A 27998-nucleotide genomic window follows, 5' to 3' on the forward strand; every position below is an offset into this window, starting at 1 on the left:
ATTTAGTACTTTGGATGAGGTACTGGAGTGCAGGAATAGGGGAGCTCAAGGCGGTATGACCCTGCCTCTGCCCCTCCTCATCCTCCTGAGCCTGGGCAGCTGTGGGGTGTTTCAGACCCTCTACCTGCCTGGGGTGCGGGGTCAAGAGCAGTTCCCAGCCCATGTCCTTGCCCTGAACCACCCCACCCAGGGCAGGAGGGTCCGCCCCTCCCCACAGCTGCCTGTGTGCCATGCACAGCTCTTAGCTGGACCCGGCTCTGACTGGGGACCACAGCCTGGTCATGGTAAGAGCCATGTGGGCAGTTGTGGGAAGTCGCGCCATGGACCCTCTGCCCTGGGTGGATGGGGGGACCTGTGGGTCAGGGACATGGGTCGGGGTCTTTTTTCAACCCCCTCACACACACACCCCTGGGCAGGTGGAGGGTCCTCAGGCAGGTCTCAGTCTGTTCCAGCTTCCAGCTTGGCTGGGGGTGGGGCCTTGGGCAGAAGAGAAGAGGAGACCCACTTTTGGGGAGGCTCTGCCAGGCACCCTTACTGAGGTACATCATGTGTTGTGATAGGCATGTGTAGGACCCATGGATCTTGAGAGGCATGTATTGATCATTGTAGCAATGAGATATGTCTGCATGTTATGACATGGTCTGGTGCCACTTCAAATGGATGGGTTCTGGCCTGTGGGGAGTTTACTTCTGCTTATGGGTTTGGCAAAGTTGTGGGGTTTGAAGGCAAGAAGAAGGAGCTCAGGAAAGATTTAAACATAAATTTACTCAGTAAAGATATTACCTAACCCACCTTGTCTCTCTAAAATAATACATTTGAAACTGAAAGTACTGAAATATCCAGAGTGACTATTGGAAGTTTAAATTCAACAAGTAGGCTAAAATAGTTTACCATGTGTATCAAATGATCCTTTTTATAGTAGCTTATTTATTCTTTAAAATTAGGAAAAAGTTTTTTGTTTTGTTGTGTCCATATTAGACAGATATAGGTTAACTATTTCTATATTACTTACACTTACACAAATTCACAGCCATGAAAGATGCGTCACTGATCATGGAATCTGGTCTCCCCCTGTGAACTCTGGTCTTTTGTGTGCTTTTACCCTATACTATACAGATTCACAGAGGAGACCAGCGTTTCTCAAATTGAGGGCCCTGACCCAAAAGGGAGTTGCGGGGGGGGTTACAAGGCTATTTTAGGATGGTGCAGTACTGCCAACCTTACTTCTGTGCTGCCTTCAGAGCTGGGCAGCTGGAAAGCGGTGGCTGTTGGCCGGGTGCCCAGCTCTGAAGGCAGCACCCCCTCCACCAGCAGCGCAGAAGTAAAGGTGGCAATACCATACCATGCCACCCTTCTGTGCTGCTCCTTCAGAGCTGGGCGACCAGAGAGCAGTGTCTGTTGGCCGGGCGCCTAGCTCTGAAGGCAGCACCCCCCCAGCAGCAGCACAGAAGTAAGGGTGACAATACCATACCATGCTGCCCTTACCTTGTGCTGCTGCCTTCAGAGCTGGGTGGCTGGAGATGGTGGCTGCTGACTGAGGGCCCAGCTGTGCAGGCAGCTTCGCAGAAGTAGGGGTGGCAATACCATACCGTGCCAACCTTACTTCTACACTGCTGCTGGTGATGGATTTGCCTTCAGAGCGGGGCTCCCGGCCAGCAGCCTCCACTCTCCAGCTGCCCAGTTCTGAAGGCACCACAGCTGCCAGCAGCAGCGCAGAAGTAAGGGTATCAGTACTGCAACACCACCACTCCCGCCCCCAATAACCTTGCGTCCCCCCAACTCCTTTTTGGGTCAGGATCCCTACAATTACAGCATCATCAAATTTAAATAGCTGAAATCATAAAGTGTATGATTTTTAAAATCCCATGACCCTGAAATTGACCAAAATGGACTGTGAATTTGGTAGGGCCCTGTTTCTATAACATTTAATTGAAAAATTTAAAGAGCCATAATGGGGTGTGTGTGTTTGAAATTGTATAGTCATAAGAGGCATGACTACTTATTTATTTATCGTTTTCAGGTATTTGTGTTGACACAATTAACTCCTTGGGCCAGACCGCTCTGTTTACCGCTGCATTGCTAGGTCTTGGTAAACTAGTAGATGTGCTCTTGGATTATGGATCAGACCCAAATCAGTTAAGTATAAGAGTCAGAATTACATCCTTAATAAAGTGAAACAAACTTAAGTTTGTTATAGCATCAACTTTATTGTAATGCACAAGATTTTCCATAATAATTGTCAATGAGCAGATGAAAAGAGACATAGCTAGTCAAACTATGATTGTTACAGGGCTGATAGTTGGGGAAAGAAGCAGCTCAGGGCCCTGACTTTTAAAAAGTATTTAGGCTTTGCTCTGCTCAGTGGTGCATGGCCTCAAGCCTGTTCTATACTTAAAAGTTAGGTCAACATAGATATGATGCTCAGAGATGTGAAAAATAGTGCCATAGCTCTATTGATCTAACGTGCAGTGTAGATGTGGCTAGGTTGACAAAAAAAATTCTTCTGTCAACCAAGCTACTGCCTGTCAGAGAGGTGGATTAACGACAGCAACAGAAAAACACCTTCCATCCTTGTAGGAAGCGTCTACGCTATGGCACTGCAGCAGTGCAAACATGGTCAAAGCGATTTAGATCTTGCAGTGCTGAGCAGAGCAAAGTCTAGATCAGGGGTCGGCAACCTTTCAGAAGTGGTGTGCTGTGTCTTCATTTAGTCACTCTAATTTAAGGTTTCGCTTGCCAGTCATACATGTTAACGTTTTTAGAAGGTCTCTTTCTAGTAGTCTATAATATATAACTAAACTATTGTTGTATGTAAAGTAAATAAGGTTTTAAAATGTTTAGGAAGCTTCATTTAACATTAAAATAAAATGCAGAGTCCCCCTCGGACTGGTGGCCAGGACCTGGGCAGTGTAAGTGCCACTGAAAATCAGCTCGCATGCTGCCTTCGGCACTGATGCCATAGGTTGCCTACCCCTGGCCTAGATACATATACAAATTTGGGCCCTGGTGCCTTCCAACTTAGACAAATAAAGTGTTTTAGAAAACAAGCAAAGAGCCCCACCTACAAAACTCTTTGGGGAAGGTTGTGAATTCTGAGCTTGAATATGTTAACATTGAGGGCATGTCTACACTACAGATGCTGCAGTGGCACAGCTGCAGATATGCCATTATAGTCCCATAGTGCAGCTGCTTCCTACATCTACAAAAAGTGTTTTTCTGTCAGTGTAGGTAATCCACCTCCCTGATTAGGGTTAGGTATGCTTAACTACAGAACTCCGGGGTGACATAGCTAGTTCAGCCTGTATTTTAAGTGTAATCCAGGGCTCTGTGTTTCCAACTAGGTGTTAATATGAATGCATGATTGAAGTGAATGGCAAAAGGGAATACCGTTCACAACTTTTTCTAATGCAATCGTTTGTCCCTGGGAAGGCAGTTTTTTTTTACTAGGCTGGATCAACAGGATAGCAGAGCACTGGTTGTAGTGAGAAGATTATTTTTGCAAGGAAAGTCACTACATTAGTCCAAGCAATAACCACACTTTACGGATAAACAGTGCTCTGTCTCCAGCCAAACAATAGAGCAAGCAGAGGTGTGAACTCCACTTCTTTCTCTCATTCACTTCAGTCAGGAATTAATTGTTAAAATCAAATTGGAAGTTTTTAAACATTAAAAATATTAATCATAGCCTCAGAAGAACCTCCCCAGTGAGAGAGAAAAGGTGAAGCTTGGTTTTTGCAGAAGACAGGCAAAGTGCAGAAAAGCGTATTGAGAGAGAGTTTTTCATGCCTGCAGTTTTCTAGTCCCTCCAGTGACAATAAAAGACCACATAGTCCTCACTCCATACATGGAATTCCGTTTGGCAAGTTCAGGGTAGATTCTTTTGGTCTAGCCTATAATGCAATTGTAAGTATTGTCTTTTTCAAGCGGTATCTGTAGTGTACCATAGTGAAGGTAGTTTGAAATGTTTCTGTTCTATATTCCTCAGCCGCTGTTATGATGGGAGCACCCCAGTACATGCTGCAGCATTCTCAGGAAATCAGTGGATTCTCAGTAAATTGTTGGATGCAGGAGGTGATCTGCGAGTACATGATAAAAATGGAAGAAATCCGCAGTGCTGGGCTTTGTCAGCTGGAAAGGAAAGTAGTGCTCAGGTACACATATATGTGAACTTCACAACTTTATCTTGGAAATATTGTCTGGGAACAAAAACTCCGTACCCAGGAAACGGATGTTTTTAAGATAATGTTAAGTGATTTGCCTTACGTTACTTTCCATCTCAGATTATATTCTGAGGTCCTGATCATGTAAACTTAAAATGATTTCAGTGGGACTCTACCTGGGGGCAGAGATCTGCCTGTACTTACAATCTTGCAGGATCAGAGCCATAATGTGTAAATGTGCAGTGATGAGAACTACAGCGATAGGTCCTGATCCTGCAATCCCCTGCATACTTGTGAGTAGTTCCTTTGGAGCTGTTTGCAGGACCAAGGCCTAGAACTATAAACGTTCTGGTATAAATATTGCTTACTTAATACTGAAGCAAAATATTACAAGAAAGCTGTTGGTTTAAAATTATCCCATATCTTGGTAAGAAATAATTTGATGTCTTTCAGTATGCATATTTTACTGAGAGATCCAGACTAACACGGCTACCCCTCTGATACTAGTCAGAATAATTCAACATAGATTATTCCTTTATTATTAATTGTGCTTGAATTCAGTAGTTTTATCATTTTCACCTCTGGAATTGTCAGTTATTGACATTGTTACCTGGAGGGCTTGAGGTTTGGTTGTATTTACATATTCACACCATTAATTTTTCTTTAAATTTACATGTAAACAGTGGACACAGCTTCTTTTTGAATGTGCTGAATTTTGGTTGATATCTGCCTTATAATTTTAGACCATTTATGGACAGTAAAGACTCTCTCATAAAAATTTTAATATCTCAAATATTTCTGCTGGTGCCAAATATTGCCGCCAAGAAGTAAGTGACAATTTTTCTTCATGATACTGCTCTATATTAATTTAAAATAGAAAGATTTTATAACCTAGTAGTTCTTGAATGCTTAATGTTTTTCAGATGTTAGAATTTATACGGCGTTGTGCATCACACATGCAGGCTGCAATTCAGAATTTCCCCTCTGATTTACTTAGGAAGGTTGGTTCATCAAAAGTACTAGTCTGCAACCCATCTAGATTTGGTGGCATTACTCAAGGGTAAGAACTTAACTTCATAGTGATTCAGGGACTTTTCATCCCATACTTAAATATCCTGAAACTTATCATATGTTTTACTTTTTGTTGTCTATCTCTTTCTTTTTGACAATATCTATTTTAAAACCAAAGCTGCTTGTTTAGACATTCTAGTGTATTTGGATGGGTCACCTTTGCATGTGGTCATTAGTACTAAATTTTTCTTGCTATGGTAGAGCCAAATGGTTGGTGGTAACTTACAAATTCTTCTTTATTTAAAAGGGAATGTTTCACTGAATAAACCAGATACAATTCTGTATTGTATTAGTGTGAAGATATCTGGTACTGTGTACCATAAAATAAATCTTGTTTCTTTATCTGTAAGTCACTGCCAGTCTTTAGAGCAGTGGTTCCCAAACTTGTTCCACTGCTTGTGCAGGAAAAGCCCCTGGTGGGCCGGGCCAGTTTGTCTACCTGCTGTGTCCGCAGGTTTGGCCAGTCGTGGCTCCCAGTGGTCGCTGTATGCTGCTCCAGGCCAATCGGAGCTGCTGGACGTATTGGCCGCTGCTTTCCCTGTAGAAGCGGTGGAACAAGCTTGGGAACCACTGCCTTAGAGGATGTGTCTCTAACTGTTTTATGCTTTTTATTGATAAGTTTGATGTGTCTAGTGGGAAATATCTTTCTGTTAAGAAAAATATTTTAGTGAAAGGATTTGAAGTGAATTCAAGATGTCTGCATATTTGCATTGCTATGCACTAAGTGACTTTAAACAAAATCATATACAAGATAATAGTTGCACATTAAAATCAAGTTGGTAAAATATGCCTACTTTTTTTTTCTTTTTCTTTTTTTAGATTAACCATACTTCATGGTTCAGCAGGCTATGGGGTTACCATTGCTGTGCTTGCGAGACTTGTTTTCAGCTCTTCTGAGGGTTGAGGGTGGTGTCAGCCAAGAAAGTGAGAGTAGTAGCAACCTCACTATTTCTGACCCAGGCCACATATCAAGTGAAGTATTTGAAGGGCAGTTGCTGCAGGACTTGTGTTTTCTTTCTTTCTTTTTCTTTCGGGAGATGGAATATAACCTTTCTCAAAATCTTGGCCTTCACTATTAATCTACATTGCTTGTATGTTTTAACATTAGAAATGCCGACAGTCCTCTGACTAGACTTCTAAAAGGTGGAGCAAATTCATCAAGAAACATCTACAGTTTTGGCTTTGGGAAGGTAAGATACTAGAGACAGTGGGCTCCAAACTTTGTAAGTTCTTGTTGTTTGTTGAACACAATTGGAATCACATTGTTTTTATTTAAATCCAAAGATGGTTCCATATGTGTTGTTTTCAGATACTGTTAGATATTTCTTACCATTCACTAAATGGTAGGAAATAAATGGGGAGTGACCTAAATAACTATGGAAATCCTGCCTATAGTCATTAGTGAATCCTGACTGAGGGATTTATTTTGAAACAAACAAAAGATACTTCAAGAAGTAGGTGGAAGGATCCCACCTGTGTGACTCTGGGGTGGCTGCTTCTGCTGTATTCAGTTAAGATTCAGTAGAAAGGTCCTTTTCAATATAGCTTATAGTCACTGAAAACCTTTTGGAGTGATCCCAATTTTTGTGTTTTTTGGCTAATGTTTACTTGTGGTCAGTTGTCGTTTGCATGTATACGTAGCACTAAGGCAACATTTTTCAGCTTCACAACATTTTTAACAAACACTACCTGATTCTCACAACACCCTAAGATCAGACAGTTGGTCTGTAGTAGAGCTGGGCATAGAACCCAGGAACTGTTGAATATTTCTCCTTGTTATACAGTGTATGGTTTTGTCTCAGTTTTATCTAACAGGCAATAGGCAGCTAGGGTACCTGGCATCTCTCCCTATCATTTGGGATAAAGAAGTGGTTCAGGCAGATGATGAGCCAACATTCTCTTTCCACACTGGACCATACATGATCATGACAAAGTGAGTGGACTCTTCAACAGTTTTCAGGTGGTGTTTAATATGAATCGTCATCATCAAACTACTGGACCAGATGGCTTGTCTGGATTTTTTCCTTGTGTTTATAGGGTATGTCTACACAGCCGACGGTAAGAGAGAGCTCTCCCAGTGCTGTAAAAAACTCACCTCCGCGAGGGGAATAGCTACCAGAGCTGGGAGCGTGGCTCCCAGCGCTGTAGCACTATCTACACTGCCACTTTACAGCGCTGAAACTTGCATCACTCAGGGGTTTTTTATTTCACACTCCTGAGCGAGGAAAGTTTTAGTGCTGTAAGTGGCAGTGTAGACAAGCCGTAAGCCTGGGCTCTGACTCAGGTTTGAGCCCAAACTCTCCTTCTTTCCACACACAAGTAGAGTCTGCTTGTCAGTAAGCACTCAGGACCCAGATCCTACCACCCTGCTAAGGGTGTGGGTCAGAGCCTGAGTCCTGCTGCAACTTAGGTCCAAGCCTTGTCATTTTGACACAGGTCAAACCACAGACCTGAGTCAGAAGGTCGGCATAGTGCAGTATGGACATGTTAGCATGACTTGTGAGACCTGGGTCCAGCAATTGTAAACACAGATTTAAAATGCAGCTTGGACACTTGAGCGCATGTTTGGAAACACCAGGTTCATAAGCCTGAGTCCCACAGACTTGGGTGTACAATTCAGTGTAGACATACCCATAAATGCCCAGTAATCACAGAAGTAGTCACCCAGTCCATCTCCCTACCAGTGGAAGTTTGTCCTCTGTTATACATTGACTAATCTGTTGTCTTGCCTCCTTTTAATATTCATTGACAATTATCATGCCCCCCCCCCCACATTCATGGTTAAACCAGCCTACACATATTTAGGTCTATTAATGTTTTAATAATAATAAATGTTCTGGCTAATATTGGCCTCTGGGTGGGGCTCATAGACTGTATTTAGGTAGGATGAGTTCAAGATCCAGGGAATGCCTAGGTGTGCCTCAATTGCTCAAACCCAGAGTGAGCTGACTATAGAGCTGCAAATACAAAGCAGGCCCCTTTTTGCCTTTTCTGCTGCTGCAGCAAGTAATTCTGCCAGAAAAGGAGCATTTAGTGGGTCAGATGGGTTGCTGACCCATTTCTTCCCAGCAGATCTAGCCTGTCTCACAGTCGGTTAATATTGCCTCCGTGAGGAATGCTTCATAGTGCCATGGCTTTTTGCCTAGGACTGTGGGGATATGGTTTGTCAAGCTGCACTCCTCTTTCTCTCCTCCAAACATGTCTCTTTCGCACTGCAGCTAGTCTTTGGCAAGCTGAGAGTTTATTGTTTGTCTAGGAAGCTGTGAGCCTATTACCAGGGTTATCGAAGCGCTGGCATGTTACTAACAGCAGGAGACAGACTTGTAATCCTGGGAAACTTTGCTGTTGTTTGTAAGAGATGCTGTAACCAAAGAACCCATTGGACACATGAAGTGACTAGAGTGCCCTCTTCTCCTGTAGTTTAATGTGGGGCAGCAGCAGAGTCACAGTGAAGGAGCTCAGCCTTAAACCACATCAGAACTGTAGTAAGCTACGTTTAGCTGATCTTCTAATAGCAGAACAGGAATATAGCAGGTAAGAGAATGCAAAATGCCTACAATGTGTCAGGTGTTTGGGCATCCCTGGGGCCTGCAAGAAAGTAGAGGTCACCTCAACCTAGCTAATGACTGGCTCAGAAAATAATGAATCAGGGTTACTCCTTCCTCTGGAAATGGGATTTACAGGTCTGTCTCATCTTACGCTGGGGTTACGTTCTGCAGTCAGCGCATAAAGTGAAAATCACATGTAGTCAAAATTACATTGAGTGTAATGGCGGGTGGAATCACCCGCACTACAGAAAGAGTACTTAAAATTGTTATTTTTATCTTTTTTTTTCCTTGTTTTTGCCGACCGTGTAAAGCTGAAATTGGGCGTGTTAAATGCACCTAAGATGCGACAGACCTGTACAGTTCTACTGTTCTTTCCCCTCTTGAGCTTTTCTGAAATGTGCAGTGGGAGGTGTAATGTGGAGTAGGCAGGATCCCCCCCGAGCCATACAAGTACTTTCCTGTACAGATCCTGGAAAGCATAATTGCAGGTTCTTATGGTGTCAACAATAAAAAAAAAAATCAGTGGCGCTCTATGAACAGTTTTCCTACCAGCCTATTTTAGATGAAAAGATCCAAGAGGCCAGACATTTATTTCACTTTTAATATAATGTCTTATTTGTATGATGATAATGGGATTTTTCTCCTTTGCAGTAAACTTCGTCATCCTCATTTGCTGCAATTGATGGCAGTTTGTCTGTCCAATGATCTGGAAAAAACCCGTTTGGTGTATGAGAGAGTTAACTTTGGTTCACTATACAGCATCCTTCATGAAAGGGTAAATGGAACGATTGTTTATTTATTTTTTAAAATAAAAATTACTCTTAATTAAGAGATTTTACTGGATACCAGCATCCCCTGTGTTCTGTGCTAAGTTCATCTCATTGAGAGAAGCATCCTTTACTTAGACACAAAATGTGAGAAATCCTAACTCCCTTTATGTACGTAGGGGCTTGTCTCATCACACAGCAGTAGCCACTCCCTCTAACAGGCTGGCAGTGTTTGCCTGATACACCCCATCCTGCAGCTATTGTGCCAGATAGAGAAAGTTAATAAAGGAGTGGCTCTCTTGGCTCTTAGTTGTGGAAAAAAGGTTTGGGGGCTACGTTAGCTTCTTGGTAATTTCTTTAATAAAGCCACGCTCCAGGAAGGATTGAGGTTTTGACTCATCATAGTGGGTGGACTGTTTGAGAGCAGGCTAGGATAGGCACCTGTTCCCACTCCCCGTAACAAGGAGTATATTCTGTTCTTTGAGAAATGAAATGATGGGTATGAATCCATTTCAGTTTCCTGAACATTCACAGTGACTTGTCTCACATTGCAGATACCAGGGAAATGTCAGGATTGGCTGTTAGTGTAGGAGTTCAAGGATTAGTAGTTTGGTATTAAGCTTGTATTACTGTGTAGCAACAGTAAAGCCATTATCCTTGTGTTTTGCTCAACATTTACCATATTCCCACATTGTGGTAATTGACTTGGAGACTGATTATTGCCTCAAAAAACAGAGGGGCATGATTTTGCTTGACTTTCAATAGAAGCATGCCAAGGTCTATATTGTTGTTCAAAATAAGGATGTTGGATATGTGCGTGTGTGTTAGGAGAGTGCTTGTTTTCTGTATTTGGAAACATCAATAACAGTTTACCTGGAATCACAGAATCCTGCTGTGACGAGTTGGATCACAGAAACCCCTGGGGACTGCCAACTGTTGTGCCAAGACTACTTCTGCTCCTGCTTTCCCTGCCCTCCCAGATTAGGACTTCAGTGCCCTGCCTGGTTTGAGCCAGACCGCTAGCCTGCTGCAAACCCAGACCCAGGTCTGAACTACATCCCCTAACTACTGTAGGCTTAAACTGAAAGCAGCTTAAGAAATGTTCCTGTCTTTAACACTCAGATGCCCAACTCCCAATGGGGTCCAAACCTCAAATAAATCCATTTTATACTGTATAAAATTTTACCCTGTATACAGGGTAAACTCATAAATTGTTTGCCCTCTATAACACTGACAGAGAGGTAGGCACAGCTGTTTGCCCCCCCAGGTATTAATACATACTCCGGGGTTAATTAATAAATAAAAAGTGATTTTATTAAATACAGAAAGTAGGATTTAAGTGGTTCCAAGTAATAGGAGACAGAACAAAGTGAATTACCAAGTAAAATAAAATAGAACACGCAAGTCTGTGCCTAATACAGTAGGAAAACTGAATATAGATTAAAAACCTCACCCTCAGAGGAATTCCAGTAAGCTTCCTTTTACAGACTAGTCTCCTTCTAGTCTGGCTCCAGCAATCACTCACACCCCATATAGTTACTGTCCTTTGTTCTAGTTTCTTTCAGGTATCCTTGGGGGCTATCTCTTGAGCCAGCTGAAAACCAAAATGGAGGGGTCTCCCAGGGGTTTAAATAGACTTTCTCTTGTGGGTTGAGACCCCCTCCTCTCTCCTTTGCAAAGTCCAGCTCCAAGATGGAGTTTTGGAGTCACATGGGCAAGTCACATGTCCATGCATGACTCGGTTTTTACAGGCAGCAGCCACTGTTTACATGCTACCTGAACGTCCTCAGGTAGACTTCTTATATGGATTGGAGCCTTCCAAGATTCATTGTCCTTTAAGTATTTCTTGATAGAGCACTTAATTTGCACCTTCCTTTCTCAAGAAGCTGACCAAATGCTTTACTAAGACTACTTAGAAATCAAGCAAGTACACAGCCAATATGCATAACTTTGAATACAACAATGACACATGCATACGAATAGGATAAATAGATTCAGTAGATCATAACCTTTACAGAGATATGTTACATGGCATAAGTAGCATAAAATATATTCCAGTTATGTCATATATATATATATATATATATATATTCACAAGCATATTTCCATAAAGCCTGCCACTTCTGGCTGATTGCCTACCAGGGAGAATTCTGAAATCAATCCAGACTGGGAAGTAACCGTGACAAGTCTACTTAATAAAATGTCAGGGGTTCTAGTACCATACGTAACAATATTGGTCTTTGCCTAAGACCATTCACTGGATTACCTTTTTGTCTCTTGGTTTGCACATACCCAGTATAATTCACTAAGTCTAAGTTCTTTCAGATGTGATTTGAGAAGCTGCAGTTGCAATTATCCTTCCTTTTAGATCATAGAGATGGGAAAATCAGTTCTTCTTCGAATGCTTGTTCATGTCAATTCCAATCAGGTGTACGCGGGCTGCGTGCACGACAGCTGCAAGATTTTTCCCCTACTAGTATCCGTAGGGTCGGCCTTGGTGCCCTCTGGAGTCGTGCCTTCATGGAAGCAATATAGGGCCCTGCTGACCTGACCCCCACTCAGTTCCTTCTTACCGCCTGTGACGGCTAGCTGGAACTCCCTACCACTCTTGCCTCAGCGAGTGCGTGCTTTGCAGTATCTCAATCCTCGTATACGTAGTTAGCACAGTAGTTCTAGGCCTGGTCTACACTACGCATTTAAACCGATTTTAGCAGCGTTAAACCAATTTATCGCTGTACCCGTCCATGCTATGAGGCCCTTTATATCATATAAAGGGCTCTTTAAATCGGTTTCTGTACTCCTCCCCGACGAGAGGAGTAGCGCTAAAATCGGTATTACTGTATCAGATTAGGGTTAGTGTGGCCGCAAATCAACGGTATTGGCCTCTGGGCGGTATCCCACAGTGCACCACTGTGACCACTCTGGACAGCAATCTCAGCTCGGATGCAGTGGCCAGGTAAACAGGAAAAGCCCCGCGAAATTTTAATTTTCATTTCCTGTTTGCCCAGCGTGGAGCTCTGATCAGCACGGGTGGCAATGCAGTCCCAAATCCAAAAAGAGCTCCAGCATGGACCGTATGGGAGATACTGAATCTGATTGCTGTATGGGGAGACAAATCTGTTCTATCAAAGCTCTGTTACAGAAGACGAAATGCCAAAGCGTTTGAAAAAAAAAATCTACAGGCTACACAGTGCTGCGTGACAAGCGTAACGGGAAGCCAGAGACTCAAATGGACGCTCATGGAGGGAGGGAGGGGGTACTGAGGACTCCAGCTATCCCGCAGTCCCCAGCAGTCTCCGAAAAGTATTTGCATTCTTGGCTAAGCTCCCAATGCCTGTAGGTTCAAACACATTGTCCGGCGTGGTTCAGGGAATAGCTCGTCAATTTACTCCCCCCTCCACGTGAAAGAAAAGGGAAAGAAATCATTTCTTGACTTCTTTCAATGTCACCCTATGTCTACTGAATGCTGCTGGTAGACGCGATGCTGCAGCAGTGAGGAGAAGTATCCGCCCCTCTCCCCTCCCTGGAGGCAGATGGTGCAGTAGGACTGGTAACCGTCCTTCTTATCAACACGTGAGTGCTCCTGGCTGGCTTCAGGTGAGGCTCGCCGGGGGCGCCTGGGTAAAAATAAGAATGTCTCCCGGTCATTCCCAGTAGATGGTACAGAACAGCTGGTAACCATCTTCATCATAGCAACTGGGGGCTGAGCTTCAATCACCCCCTTCCCTTTCATGTGAAAAGAAAAGATTCTGTACTGCCTGGACTATCATAGCAGTGGGGTGCTGGGCTCCTCTCCCCCACACTGCTTAATGTCCTGCCTGGACTATCATAGCACTGGGAGGTTGCCTCCCCCTCATTTTATGTCACTAAAAACTCAGTGTTACTCATTCCTGCATTCTTTATTACTTCATGACACAAATGGGGGGGACACTGCCACGGTAGCCCAGGAAGGTTGGGGGAGAAGGGAAGCAACGGGTGGGGTTGTTGCAGGGGCACCCCCCGTGAATGGCATGTAGCTCATCATTTCTGTGGGATCTGACACGGAGCAGCTGTACTCTCTGATACACTGCTTCTCTAGTACATTTGCCCCATATTCTAGGCAGGACTGACTCTATTTTTATAAACCATAAAGGAGGGATTGACTCGGGGAGTCATTCCCAGTTTTGCTTTTGCGCCCCCAGCTGATCTCAGCCAGGAGCACCCATGATAGCAGCAGACAGCACAGAAGGACAGATAAGTGTCATCTCATTGCCAAATTACACTGGCAGCAGACGGTACAGAACAACTGGTAACCATCTCTGCTATCATACAGCAGTATTCATTTGCTTTTGCGTAGCGCTGGAGTATCGCCTCTGTCTGCGGCATCCAGTACACATATGGTGACTGTAAAAAAAAAAAAAAAAAAAAAAAGCTGAACGGGCTCCATGGTTGCCATGCTATGGCGTCTGCCAGGGCAATCCAGGGAAAAAGGGCGCAAAATGATTGTCTGCCGTTGCTTTCCCGGAGGAAGGAATGACTGACGACATTTACCCAGAACCACCCGCGACAATGATTTTTGCCCCATCAGCCACTGGGCTCTCAACCCAGAATTCTAAGGGGCAGGGGAGACTGCGGGAACTATGGGATAGCTACGGAATAGCTACCCACAGTGCAACGCTCCAGAAATCGACACTAGCCTTGGACCATGGACGCACACCGCCGAATTAATGTGCTTAGTGTGGCCACGTGCACTCGACTTTATACAATCTGTTTTATAAAACCGGTTTATGTAAAATCGGAATAATCCCGTAGTGTAGACGTACCCATAGTTAGTGTAGATTTTCTTATAAATTACCTTTGGGGTGGTCTTTCCCCCAGTGTTTTTCGCCGTCACCAGGTATGCCTCGGTCCCAGGGCTTTAAACTGTGCTTGGACTGTGGCAGGTTTATGTCAAGAAGTGACCTGCACTTGTCATGCTTTAAGTGTCTGGACGAGGGGCATCTCAGAGACCGCTGCAAGGGCTTTCATCCCTGGACGAAAATTATCTGAGTAACTTTTTGGTGAGGCAAAAGAGTATGGGATTTAGGTGTAGTGTACACTAACCATAATTCTAGGTGTTTTGTTTTGTTTTGTTTTTTACCATCTTGTCTGTTTTAGGTCTTTTAGACTTTCACTTGTTAAATTTCACTGGTGCCATCTGCTGGAGATTTTAGTTAAATACACCTATTTTCTTTTTCACTTAATTTTAGCCATTGTCTTGCATTTAGCTGATACTTTCCGCAGCCCCAGTGTAGTTGGGGATTGGTCCTGCTTTGAGCAGGGGGTTGGACTAGATAACTTCCTGAGGTGCCTTCCAACCCTAATAATCTATGATTCTATGTCCACTGAAGGTAGGTTTGGGGTGCAATCCAGACCAGTGGGGGGCTGAGTCATTGCCTGCCCTGTAACCATGGGTGCCTCAAGTGCTTTGCTACTGTAACTCCCTGCCTGGGATATTCATAATCAGCAACAAGCATGCAGGTCACACCCTGAGTGTCTATATATAACTGCAGCTGTGACCTTGTGACCTCAGGAGTCTGCCAGCAACACACCCCAGACGTAAGGGAGAGCTCTGTGTAAGCTCAAAAACTTGTCTCTCTCGCCAACGATAAGTTGGTCCTATAAAAGATATTACATCATGCACTTTGTCTCTCTAATATCCTGCAAACAACATGGCAACAACAACACTCCCTGGTCTCTACCAGCCTTGGTTACTACTTGAAGGATGACTCCAACATACTCCCAGTCCTGAATTTTCCTAAAACCATGTGCTCTGTAATGTCCAGCCCTCTTCTTGACAGTTCAGAGAAATAGTTTCCTCTAAAGAAACAAAAACGTATAACAGCTGATTAACGTATCAGGATAAGTATACCTTTTAATTTAAACACAGCACTGTGTTGGTTTGTAATAAAAATAAAACAAATTTATTAACAACAGGACATATGTTAAGTGATGCCGAGCAAAAGTTAGAACAGGTTACAAACAAATAGAAGTGACAACACACATCTAAAAGTCTAAAACTTAATCTAGCTGGAACAGGTTTGTTCAAGATGTTTTTTTCTCACCTATAGTCAGTTCCCAGAGACTTCAATTCCCCCTTGATTGAAGGACTCTTCTTTCTCAGCTGCAAGAGCTCTGTTCCCTTGTGTTTGTTTAGTGAGGGATGCCAAAGATGGCTTTTGTCTTCCAAAGTTCAGTGCCTTTGTTTCAAGAGGCAGGATGTCTCCATGCTGTTATTCTTTTCTTGTGGACTTCCTAACCCCCTGCTGATTTCAGTGTAAATGGTCCTTCCATTGTTTTTGGTCACACCTTGCTTAATTTAATTGGAGACTGGTAGATAGTTTGTTGCCTTCTCTCTTGTCTAGGAGAGAACCTGATTGGACACAGACTTTAAAACTATCATTGTCAAGTATCCATATCTCCTCATCGTGTTGATGCATATGTTTCACAATGATATTAATCACCAATGTGTCATTAGCTTTCAGAAAAGGCCTCACTTTTATAATACAGTAATATTATATACTATCAGTTGATTCACTTGCTTATCACTTGAGATTCAGACCCCCTTTCATTATAGACCAGTAAACCTTGGAAATGGATTCCTCTTATTCAAGGTCAGAGGAAGATAACATGGAGATTGATGGTGAAGAAAGCTCCATGCTCTTGCTTCCCCCACTGGTGTTTGCTGACATGCAAATTGTTCTGTTTCCTGCCATCTCCTCCCTCTTTGCTGTCTTGATGGTCTTGTTTACTGCTTATATGTAAATTGAGGTAAACACACATGATTTTCTTTAGGATAGACCTGGTTCACAATTCCCCCTGATATGCCTGGTTTAAACACACTTTAATCGTAATTCTAGCATATATCCATAAGTCTTTATACGCACTGAATACATACAGCACACAAGAACATTAATGATCAACGAGTTATTAGATTTCAAATGATACCTCGCAAGTTATATTTTGTACAAAGATTATTTCAGAAGTGTGTAGTGTGTTAATGAAGGGGTGCTTAGTGTCACAGTAGGATAAAAAATAATGGGCTTAATCTGCAGCAGGGAAGATTTAGGTTAGATATTAGGAAAAACTTTCTAACTATAAAGATAGTTAAACTTTAGAGTAGGCTTCCAGATAAGGTTTTGGAATTCCCATGATTGGAAAATTTTAAGTATAGATTGGACAAATGTCTGTCAGGGATGGTCTAGGTTTACTTGTCCTGTCTCAGCTTAGGGGGCTGGACTAGCTGACGTCTCAGCGTCCCTCCCAACCCTACATTTCTGTGATTCTGTATGTATCAAAGGGCAGATTGGAACTGAGTTACAACACTAAGGAATAGGTTTTATCAGCTGTTTTACATTCTGTTATTGATGCTGATTGATTTTCCTCTCCCTTTTCCATGACTGATTGCTTACCTATTTTTCCTTAACAAAAGAGGGAAACATGCAAAATATTATCACTGAGGTAGAGAAATTAAACACAAAGTTGAGATATTTCAAAATCTGTTTTTCTATTACAATGTTAATTTTGGCATATTACACATATATATTATTTTCTGTTTTTTAATGGATTACTGTTTGGTTTCACTTAGATCATATAATCTTCATGAGCAATGGGATTGAGTTAACTTTACAGTCAAAACCTTAATTTTTTGATTTCTCTGCCTTTGATGTTAAATTAACAATAGCTTTTGGATTCTGTTGATTTTCAGTTATCAGCAATGTGAATGCTTGACTCTTCTGTTTGTGTTTTTTTTTCCCCCAGCGTTCAGAATTCCCAGTATTGCACATGGAGACAATTGTGCATCTGCTACTTCAGGTTAATGATGCTTTGAGGTTTTTGCACTCACGGGGATTTATCCACCGTTCACTCACCTCTTATGCTGTACAGATTGTTTCTGCTGGTGAGGCAAAGTTAACCAACCTGGAGTACATGATAGAAAGGTAAAGAATTATCACATTGTTACTTGGAAAGGTGGGTGAGTGAGGCCAAATTGAGAATGAATTCTGTTGTCAGAGTGATCCTCCAGCTCTCCTGATTACTTGTGAATCGCTGTGCATGAGCAATGCCACAGAGATCCATCCTAGTCTTTCTTTGACAGCATTGCAGATTTGACTGTAGAGAGAGGGATTTTCACATCTCCATTGCTCAGATACGTAGTCAGTGCTCATTTAGTGTCATACGTTTCAGGTTATCTCAATTTTTATAGCTTCTCTATAAATAACTGAAAATAGAGGTTAACAGCAGAAGAAAGGTCTCTGCTCCACTCTAGTGTAAAGGCACCGCAATAGAGAGAGAGAACAGAATATGGAACCTGCATCTAGTGACCGTACAGAGACAGAAATCCTTTTGGAGACTTTAATTCTATTCCCCTAGTGTAAATAGTTTCAATGTATTCAGATTATAATGAACCTCTGCTTATGAAATCTGATCCTACAAGAGCCTGGGGCCCCCACAACTCTCATTGAAATTAGAGATACTCAGCACCTTGCATATATATACACTCATGGTGCAGTTTCTCTCTGAATAACATTATTTCACTATGGGATCCATCCGTCTCCTATTAATGTTAATAGAAGGACTGTCATTGACTAAATGGGAATTGAACCAGACCCAGAAAGAGGGTTCTAATATATATATATATATGCATGTGCTCACACACACACCTCAAGTTATCTTTGAAAAAGCATCATATTTCAACTTCTGTAGAAATACGGTTATTGCCATATACACCTTTACCCTAGTATAACGCGACCTGATATAAGGCGGGTTCACATACAAGGCGGTGAAGCTCTGACATGCTGCTCTGAGCAACGTGTTGAGGGTGCCAGGCCAGGCCAGGGCCGAGGGGTTTGATAAGGGGCATAGGGTCTTGGGGGTGGTCAGGGGCTCCCTTCCCTGGGTCTGGCGGGCAAGAGCTGTGGGAGGGCACTTTTAGGGGCCCCGCAGTCCCAGAGTGGCCTAGGGAATTAGTGGGGACCGGGAGCAGCCCGCTCTGCTTCCCTTGCCCCTGGTCCCAGCCGTGTCGCTCGGGGGAGGCGGCTTGGGGATAGGGATCCTTCCCCCGCACTCACCAGCAGCAGTGGAAGCAAAGCAGCTCGGCCCCAGTCCACTCCACTCCACCAGCTCCCAGCCGCAGCGCTCAGATTCCCGCTGCAGGTGAATATGGGGGGTGTCCTTTCCCTAGCCTCCCTGCACTCACCTGCGGCAGGAAGCAGAGCACCACGGCTGGGAGGGGGCAGAGTGGCGCAAGCTGGGGCCGCGTTGCTCCGCTTCCCGCCACAGGGGAGCGCTGAGGGTGTCCTTTCCCCAACCTCCCCACACTCATCGGTGGCAGGAAGCGGAGCAGCCCAGCCCCAGCCAGCTCCACTCTGTCAGCACCCAGCCGTGGCGCTCCACTTCCCGCCGGGCAGGTGAGTGCAGGACCTTTCCCAAGCCACCCTCCAGCGACATGGCTGGGGCCGGGGCAAGGAAAGCGGAGCAGGCTGGGGCCATGTCGCTCTGCTTCCTGCAGCAGATGAGTGCAGAGGGGCATCCTTTCACCAACCTCCCTGCACTCACCAGCAGTGGGAAGTGGAGCGCTGCAGCTGGGAGGTGGCGGAGTGGAGCAGGCTGGGGCTGGGCTGCTCTGATTTCTGCCACTGCCAGTGAGTGCCTGTCAGGGGCCTGGGCCTGGGCCTGGGCCTGAGCCTGGGGCGGGTTGATAGGGATTGGAGCAGTCAGGGGACAGGGAGGTTGGGTAGAGAGTGGAGTCCTGGGGGTGATTAGGGACAGGGGTCTCTGGAGGGGGCAGTCAGGGAACAAGGAACAGGGTGCGGGGGCAAAGCAAGTTTGATATAATGCAGTCTCAGCTATAACATGGTGAGATTTTTGTCTCCTGAGGACCGCGTTATATTGGGGTAGAAGTATATTAGCAGAGCCTTCTGTTGGTGAAAATGAGATATAGCAGCCTCTTGCCAAGCTTTATCACTTTCCTGTTCTGTCTTATACAAATGTTTATTTCCCATGTGAAGGGATATTGTTAATTTGAACTTGTTAAAAAATAATTATATTTTTAAAAATGGTTTTAGGTACTAAGCAGTATGTCTTTAGTTGTTTTAAAGTTCCATGTAAAAATTTAAAAAGTGCAGATGGGTTTTTCCACTTCCCAGGTGGTGATTATAGGTGTTTGCTGAGAGAAGGAGAAACTGGCTGATAAGACTATAAAGGAAAACAGTGAAATTGGGTATAAACCAAAAAAATTGCCAAGTGTGCAAAGGAGATTAACTAAAAGAAAAAGAGAAATTTCCTCTCCACTCCTGTTAACTTCTTTCAGTTATAAATAAGTCTTAGGTCTTACTTGTATTCATGATAGGTAAATATTTTCTGACAGAAATGAGGTTTAAGTCAATTATTTCTCTTGAATATACATGAAGTGTAGCCTGCAGCACTGCTTTTCACTAACATTTGGTCTCTACCTAAAATATCTGACCATATTCCCTTGAACAATATTAAATTCAGGGGAAATGAGTATCTGTAGAATCAAAAAAAATCCTTTGTCCTGGACAATGGTTTTTAAAGAACACTTATTCTCAGTTTAAAATGAAGAAGAAAGAGGTGTAACTATTGTGTGGAGACTAGAGGGACATTAACTTTTAATCATACAGAAGTACTGGCATTATACTGCCAAATGAATATAAACAAGCCAGAAGACACAACTTGCTAGTCTTTCACCTGTGCTATGAATGCTGACCAGAGTGAAGGACTTGGTTGTAAAAATACCCCATAGTTAGGACATCTTTAACCTCTGGTTTGTCTTTATTTGAGGATAAAGCTTTGAAATAGACTGCTGTAGCTCACTTTTACCAACAGAGGTCTCTTCTATAATGTGCCAATACAAGCTGTTTATTTCTATACAATATTATAAATGTTTGTTCAAAAAGCTGCTTTTGAGCTGGTTTTGCTTTTTTTGGTAAATTTTGTGTATAACAGGGATCATTTAAAATAAATGCATGTATGAAAATAAAGACATTAATTGCTGGATCCCATACTGTCAGAGCTTCCAAAGGAGGCATTGCAGTGGTAGGTCTATTTTTAACTTAACATCCTGGACAGAATTAATCAAACATCCAACTCAGTTGACATTGGTTGGTTTGTTTCCCAGTCTTAACATGATTTATCGAATCCTTTTGTCTCTGACTACATTGGATAGACCAGCTACTCATCACATGTTACGGTTTCCCAAATTTGACCCTGTTTTATGTTCTCTTCTGGCAGCAAGGATGGAGGAGACCACAGTGATCTCACACGTGTTCCAGTCCCAGCCCAGCTGTATAAGTGGTGTGCTCCTGAAGTGATCCTTGAAAAGGCTGCCACAGTCAAATCAGACATTTATAGCTTCTGTATAGTAATGCAGGAAGCCCTAACAGGTATAATTAAAGAGGTTCAGACTTCTGTCACTGAGAGTATGTCTACACGGCAATTAGACATCTGCAGCTGGCCCGTGCTGGCTGACTCAGGGTTGAGGGGCTTGGGCTGTGGGGTTGTTTAATTGCTATGTAGACTTCCAGGCTTGGGCTGGAGCCGGGGCTATAGGACCCTGTGAGGTGGGAGGGGCCCAGCTGTCTAGAGCTCAGCCTGCAGCCACAGCAATTAAACAGCTCAGCAGCCTGACCCAGAGTCAGCTGGCATAGGCCAGCCATGGGTTTCTAATTATAATGTAGACATACCCTGAGTTACCATAGAGTACCCTGAATACATGAAGTGTCAGTTCAATCTCCTTAGGTGATTGCATACCCTCCTGCAAAGCTCCTTTAGTGATTAAAGTTTTGGGGAAAAGTTGCAAAGAAAAGAAGACATCACATGTCTTATTTGCATGATGTGTTCCTCTGACCTTCTGCATAACCTGATGATATTTGGGGAGAAGCTAGGAGCACCCTTTTTAACTAGTGAAATAAACATTGGATTCAGCAAAGTTTCTGGAGAGACGGTGAAGAAATCATAGATAATTTGCCTGGAAGTGTTTGTTTCAATGTATCAAAATTTCATTATGGGGTTGTACTAGAACCATTAACCAATGATGGCGGGGGGGGGAAGTGAGATGACAAAATTGGAGATGGCACAAGATTAGATAGGCTGGTGTAGACTGGAGAAGACTGGGAGGAATTTTCAAGCTGTTACCTACCTAAATGGGCAGCACCATGGCAGATGAAATTCCAGGCTGACAATCACCGTTGAATGAAGGAATAATTGGAATTAAAGGTTCATGTTGCTGGGATCTAAATTTACTATAATAACTCAGTATAAAGACGTAGGCATCATTGTGGAGAAGTTAATGAAAACTCGACATGCACTCCTGGTCCAAAAAGCATACAAAATGTTAGGCTCTGTAAAGAACAGGATAGAATATTATACTAAAAATATGCTATGATACAAATGTGTGGTGTGTGCATTTGGAATACTATGTTCAGTTGTGATAATACTATCTGAAAAATTATATCACAGAAATAAAAAAGGCTCAGAGAGGGGTAATAAAAATGACAGTAGCTTGGAAAGATATTCATATGAAAAGAAACTGAAACACTTGGGATTGCTTTGTTTAAAGAGGAGGTTAGAGGAGGAGGTGAGCAAACATTGGTTGTTTACAGAAGGTAAATGAGGCACTTCTTTCTATTTACCTTTTCTCATAATGCTAAAACAAGAGGACAGTCAATGAAAATATCAGTTAACAAATTAAACCACATGAAAGATAATCCTTTTTTACACAGCACACAGTTAACTTGTGGAACTCCTTGCCACAAGGTATCATAGAGGCAAAGAGTTTATTAAAATTCTAAAAAGATTTAGACTTTTATATTGGTAATGAGTACATCCACAGTTTTAGCAGATGGGATGAAAAAAAAATTATCCTAGAGATAAACCAACAACTACTAAGAGAGTTTAGGAAGAAATTTCCTGTTGGCAAGTTATTCCATAATTGTCCACTAGGGGATTTCTGGCAGCTTCCTCTGAAGCATCAAGTGTTGGCTGTCAGAGACCGGAAACTGGACTAGATGGACTGCTGGTCTGATTTACAATGGCAGTTGTTTCTGTGATTCTTCCCCTTCTTTGGTTAGGGCCATGCTGTATACCAGACAATATTTGTTACATGTCTTACAGAAACTCTTCCCTGGAATGGGCTTGAAGGCTCAGGTATTAAAGAACTCATAGTTTCTGGGCAACATTTGGAAACGGATGTCAGGCTTCCTAACCCGTACTATGACATTATAAAGACAGGTCTAGCGCCTAAACAAAACGACCGCTCCATGAGTCTTCAGGATATTCGCTATATATTGAAGAATGATTTAAAGGTGACTCTCATGATTGTAGCCGTTATGCTTTTAAAATCATATTTGGTTAATCAGAGTTAATTGTCTCCTAGAGGTCAAGTTGTTATGTTTAAGTCTGGGTCTGAGTTTTCTTTTGTTTATTTGGGCAAATCAGTTTAAAATAAAAGCTGAAGACATTGGAATATCACGTAAACTTCCGCTCACAACCTTCCTTATGTTACAGGACTTGATTGAGTCTCGAATTGGTCGCTCTGATGAAAGCTCAACTGCACAAAGGCATGTAATATTTCCAGATATAAACATCTGTTTGGGGTCCACATCTAATTACAAGAGGGAAACGCTAGAGCTGCAAGGAGAGGCGATAACAAAGACTGGTACGTTTCTATTCCTGGGGGGCATGTCAAGAGCCTTCACACTGGTGTTTTCTCTTATCCCCCCAGGATTGGGGGACCAATCCTGACAACTTGGCCACTGGCACTCAAACAAATTTGTGCTGCCAGTAGCCATAGGCCAGTAGAAGATTTAGTAAAGTGTGTCCTATAATTTGGAAGGTGCAGCTCCACTGAGTTAGAGCCAAATCGTGCAACTAGCACAGCTGATGGAAGGAATTCCCATAAGACTTCGGGGCAAGACATGTTTCCCCTTCTTTCCTTACTTCTCTCTGACAGGTTGCGGAGGGCAGCAGTAGATCCCTACCGTTGCCACCCTCCCTCTGCAGAAGAGAATTATGGACCCACCTCAGCTCTCAGAGCTCCATAGGCTGCAGGAAATATGGACCCATATGCAAAGTCCCCATATACTCCTTTTTCTTCTGTAGTGGAACCATAGGGTCCAGGCTAGATCTGTTTGGGAATTTTCTGTTGGAATTATTTTCTCACAGAAAATGCCCTTTTTTCCATGGGAACATTTCAGTTTTGCTGAAAATTTTTGGTGTTTTCATTGGGAAAATCGAAATGATGGCTCTCTGCCTCCCTGCTTTTCTGCCTGTCTTAACAGCTTTGCTGGGGGGGGAAGCGGGGAGGTGGCAAGTGAAGCTCACAAGAGCATTCCAGATGAGTAGCAGGCTGAAAAAATCTTTTTAGGTTCTCCTGAAATGGAATCTTTCTGGAAATCTCTTCCCCTTAAAATGTCCTATCTTTGACTGTTTTGTTCTGGTCTGGGAGGAAATTATTTTGAAAAAGGTAAATTTTTTTTGTGGGAAATGAGTTCCATTTTCTGGCCAGCTCTGATAAGTCATTTATATATGTAGAAGAAGGAAAATGGACATTAATTATTAAAATGTGACTCTTCCAGGTCTAGTACTCTTCCAGTACTAAGATCTTGCGGTGCATTTTGAAATGAATAAGGCATAAGCCTAGTGTCCTACCTCCCAGACCCCATTAAACAGGGTCTTCTTTTCAAGATAGTGTGTGATGATAAAAATGCTTGTAAACAGAGGAGTTGAATGCTGCTACTCAAATAACAAAAAGATATTTTAAATGTCTAAGCAATATGTATATTGGAGGCCTAAAAAAGTAGCTTAATATTAACATCTGATTTTTCAGATGGCAGCTTTACTGCGCCAAGGTGTTCATTTTCTCCTGCTGAAAAAGAAACCATTATAGATCGTGAGGGTATAACTTGTATTCAGCCAGTTATACAGGATCTGAGCCAAGATATAGCTTCTGAACTCCAGAGGACCTACAGTGTTAGCGAGGTGGACGACAGCCTCTGTAGTTTTGAAATCAATGAAATCTATGCATGTTATCCAGAATTACATGAAGATGTTCTGGAAGAACTAGCTGGATTAGATCGTGCTTTGGAAGATCAAATAAAACAGCAAAATGTAGACAAGGACAGAGCCGTCTCCCAGATCCTACCTCTGCTTCCTAAAATACAGTTAGTTGAGCAGCCAAATTCTAGTGAAGAAGGCAGCTCTTCAGAAATGGGTACAGAGTACAGTATAGAGGAGGTGGAGAGACTAAGTGAGGCCTCTGAGTCCTGCATGCTGCGCTGTTTGGGAGCAGATGTCAGGGAAAGTGTGCATAGCCCGTCCAAAACTGAGCAGCACATCAGCAAATGTGTCCTTAATCTCAAGATTTCTCAGACCTTATTGCGGCAGGCAACGGATTCCCTTTACAGAATAGAGGTGAAATTAGATGAATTAGAGAGTGTTCAAAACCAGCACAAGCTGCTTAAGGAAATCCAAGCAGAGCAAGTTTCTAAGCAGAAGTCCATAGAGAGCTACTTAGATAAAATTGATGATATTCTCAAAAATATCAAGATCCCCTTGTCAGGTGCTGATGCTTTTTTGTGGAAGGCAGTGGGCCCTCCATCAAGGAACTATATACCACCACCACTGCGAGTGCCTGGGGCGCAAAGTGCATTGGAGGTTGACCATTTCCAGGCTATCTCAAAAGCTGTGAAGGAACCAAGAGCAATTCAGAGTGAGAAGATTGAGTGCATTGATCAAAGACGTAAGAATAAAGATGACTGCCAGAATGATTTCAGCTCCAACATGGTGAAGAGTACTGCGGTTCGAATAGTGCCAAACTATCAGGTAAAGGGGAGAGGAGAGTGACTGGCCTCATGGCTATTAATCATATAACTGTGTTGTATACCAAGTGGGTAGCACTGACAAGATGCACAGATCTGGATGTTCTTTCAAAAGACGACACTGGTTATTGCTGTTCTTCTTCGAGTGATTGCTCACATCCATTCCAGTTAGGTGTGCGCGCCGCGCGTGCACGTTCGTCGGAAACTTTTTACCCTAGCAACTCCAGTGGGCCGGCAGGTCGCCCCCTGGAGTGGCGCCGCCATGGCGCCCAATATATATCCCTGCCGGCCCACCCGCTCCTCAGTTCCTTCTTACCGCCGTGTCGGTCGTTGGAACTGTGGAGCGCGGCATAGCTGTCCTCCACGTCCCTAGCTCTCCTTGTTTTTCTATCGTTATCTCTATTGTAGTGTTAATTAGACTGTTAAGTAGATAGTAGTAGTTAAGTGTTAAGTAGTTGTAAATAGTTTTTCGCCGGGGGCTTAGCCCTTCCCGGCACCCGGCACCGGGCTCATGCCTGGTTCGCCGGGCTTCAAGCAGTGTGCGGCCTGCAAGAAGCCTATGCCCACGAGCGACCCCCACGACGCGTGCCTGAAGTGCCTGGGGGAATCGCATAGATCCGACAAGTGCCGCATCTGCAAGGCTTTTAAGCCAAGGACTAAGAAGGAGAGGGATCAAAGGCTCCGGACTCTCCTCATGGAGGCGGCACTTGACCCGGCGGCTTCGCAGGCCGTGATGTCGGCGCCGGCACCGGATCGCACCGGCACCGAGAAGACTCCCCGGCACCGACCTTCTCCGGCACCGGGGACAGAGCCTAGGCCGTCGAAGTCCATTACTCCGGCCAGGCACACCCGAGTGGAGCGCCCGGCCTCAGCATCGGCCGCGGCGCCGCCGGCACCGTCGACTCCGGGCCCGGCGGGTCCGTCGAGTCCGGTGCCGCCAAGCTCCCCCATGACATCTGGGGTCGAGATAGTGGTGCCATCTACACCAGAGACCTTCGCCTCGGCACGGGACCTCATAGCCATGACCGAGCCCACTCAGCTACCACCCCCGGTACCTCCGGTGCGGGTTGTGTCCAGAGGCAAGCCTATGATGTCGGCACTGTCCCGGGACTCTCGCTCTCGCTCCAGGTCCCGACGTCAGGGTCGCTCCAGATCCCGCCGCCGCTCGCAGTCCCGGCACCGCTCCCCTCAGCGGTACCGGTCGCACTCGCGGCGCCGGTCGACACCGAGACGATCGCGGTCAGACTCCAGCCGTCGTTACCGGCACCGCGAGTCCAGGAGCCGATCCAGACGTTCGCCGCACCGGTCGACCTCCCGGCGCCGAGCTGGTGGCAGGTCCCGGTCCCGGTCGACCTCCCGGTACCGAACCGGTGGCAGGTCCCGATCCCGGCACCGAAGCGGCGCCCGGTACCGATCCAGATCCCGGCACCGTGGCAGAACTCGGTCCCGCTCCCGGCACCGTTACGACTCCCGGCACCGGTCCCCGGCACCGAGACGATCGCCCGTGCCGGCCCGCGCGGACCCTTACCATCCAGGGTCCGCCCCGCCATGGCCCTCGAGGCAGCCGTCCGTGTCTTCGCTGGCGGACAGTGGGTACGCGCTCGGCACCGACCGGCAGGCGGCGCTGTTCAGCGAGCCTCCACAGCAGGACGCAGCCCCACAGCAATGGGGTTTCTGGACACCCTGGGCGTATCATCAGGCCCAGGGCCCCCAACAGCTCCCTGCTAGGCCGGCGACTGCAGAGCGCAGGGCACCTGAGGCCTCGTTGTCTCGCCCCCCTCCCTCCCCGGATGGGGAGGAAGGATCCAAGCAACAGGACTCCACTTTGGCTCCTGAGGCAGAGGCGAGGGCCGAGGGAGACCCCCCTTTAGACACCCTCTTGCCGGGGGTCTCCTCATCTTCTTCCCCTGATGAAGCGGTGGCTGGGACCTCCTCCAACAGCCCCCCCCCGCTGGACCTCAGGGCGCACCAGGACCTCCTCCGGCGAGTAGCCCAAAACCTGAGTCTACAAGCCGAGGAGGTCTCGGAGGTAGAGGACCCTATTGTCACCATCCTCTCGGCAGACGCTCCCACCAGGGTCGCCCTGCCGTTCATACGGACCATCCAGGCCAATGCCAACACCATCTGGCAGTCTCCGGCCTCCATTCCTCCCACTGCGAAGGGCGTCGAGAGGAAGTACATGGCTCCTTCTAAGGGCTACGAGTACCTCCACGTACACCCGACTCCGTGTTCCCTGGTGGTCCAATCCGTCAATGATAAGGAGCGTCATGGTCAGGAGGCTCCAGCCCCCAAATCTAGGGAGGCTAGGCGGATGGATCTCCTCGGCCGTAAGGTGTACTCGGCGGGGGCGCTGCAACTCAGGGTCTCCAACCAACAGGCCCTGTTAAGTAGATACGCCTTTAACTCCTGGGTGGCAGCAGACAAATTCAAGGAGCTGTTGCCACAAGACGCTCGTCAGGAGTTTGCGGCCATCCTAGAGGAAGGCAAGAAGGTCGCACGCACGTCCTTGCAAGCCTCTCTGGACGCTGCGGATTCGGCTGCCCGTACCCTCGCGTCGGGTGTAACGATGCGTCGCCTCTCCTGGCTGCAGGTTTC

General features: G+C 44.9%; 1 protein-coding gene across 1 annotated transcript in view; it reads left to right on the top strand.

Moving 5' to 3' along the window:
• TEX14 (testis expressed 14, intercellular bridge forming factor) overlaps positions 1–27998 on the top strand; it is a 79400-nt gene that overhangs the window by 21097 nt on the left and 30305 nt on the right. The window contains exons 3-14 of the mRNA XM_050928764.1: positions 2021–2135; positions 3986–4151; positions 5084–5220; positions 6340–6421; positions 7034–7164; positions 8652–8765; positions 9431–9554; positions 17326–17504; positions 20818–20969; positions 22699–22889; positions 23092–23242; positions 24413–25407. Of these exons, the coding sequence (XP_050784721.1) occupies positions 2021–2135; positions 3986–4151; positions 5084–5220; positions 6340–6421; positions 7034–7164; positions 8652–8765; positions 9431–9554; positions 17326–17504; positions 20818–20969; positions 22699–22889; positions 23092–23242; positions 24413–25407 (2537 nt within the window). The remainder of the gene's footprint in view (positions 1–2020; positions 2136–3985; positions 4152–5083; positions 5221–6339; positions 6422–7033; positions 7165–8651; positions 8766–9430; positions 9555–17325; positions 17505–20817; positions 20970–22698; positions 22890–23091; positions 23243–24412; positions 25408–27998) is intronic.

This window comes from Gopherus flavomarginatus, chromosome 19 (genome assembly GCF_025201925.1).
Source record: "Gopherus flavomarginatus isolate rGopFla2 chromosome 19, rGopFla2.mat.asm, whole genome shotgun sequence".
In the NCBI taxonomy this organism is placed as follows: Eukaryota; Metazoa; Chordata; order Testudines; family Testudinidae; genus Gopherus; species Gopherus flavomarginatus.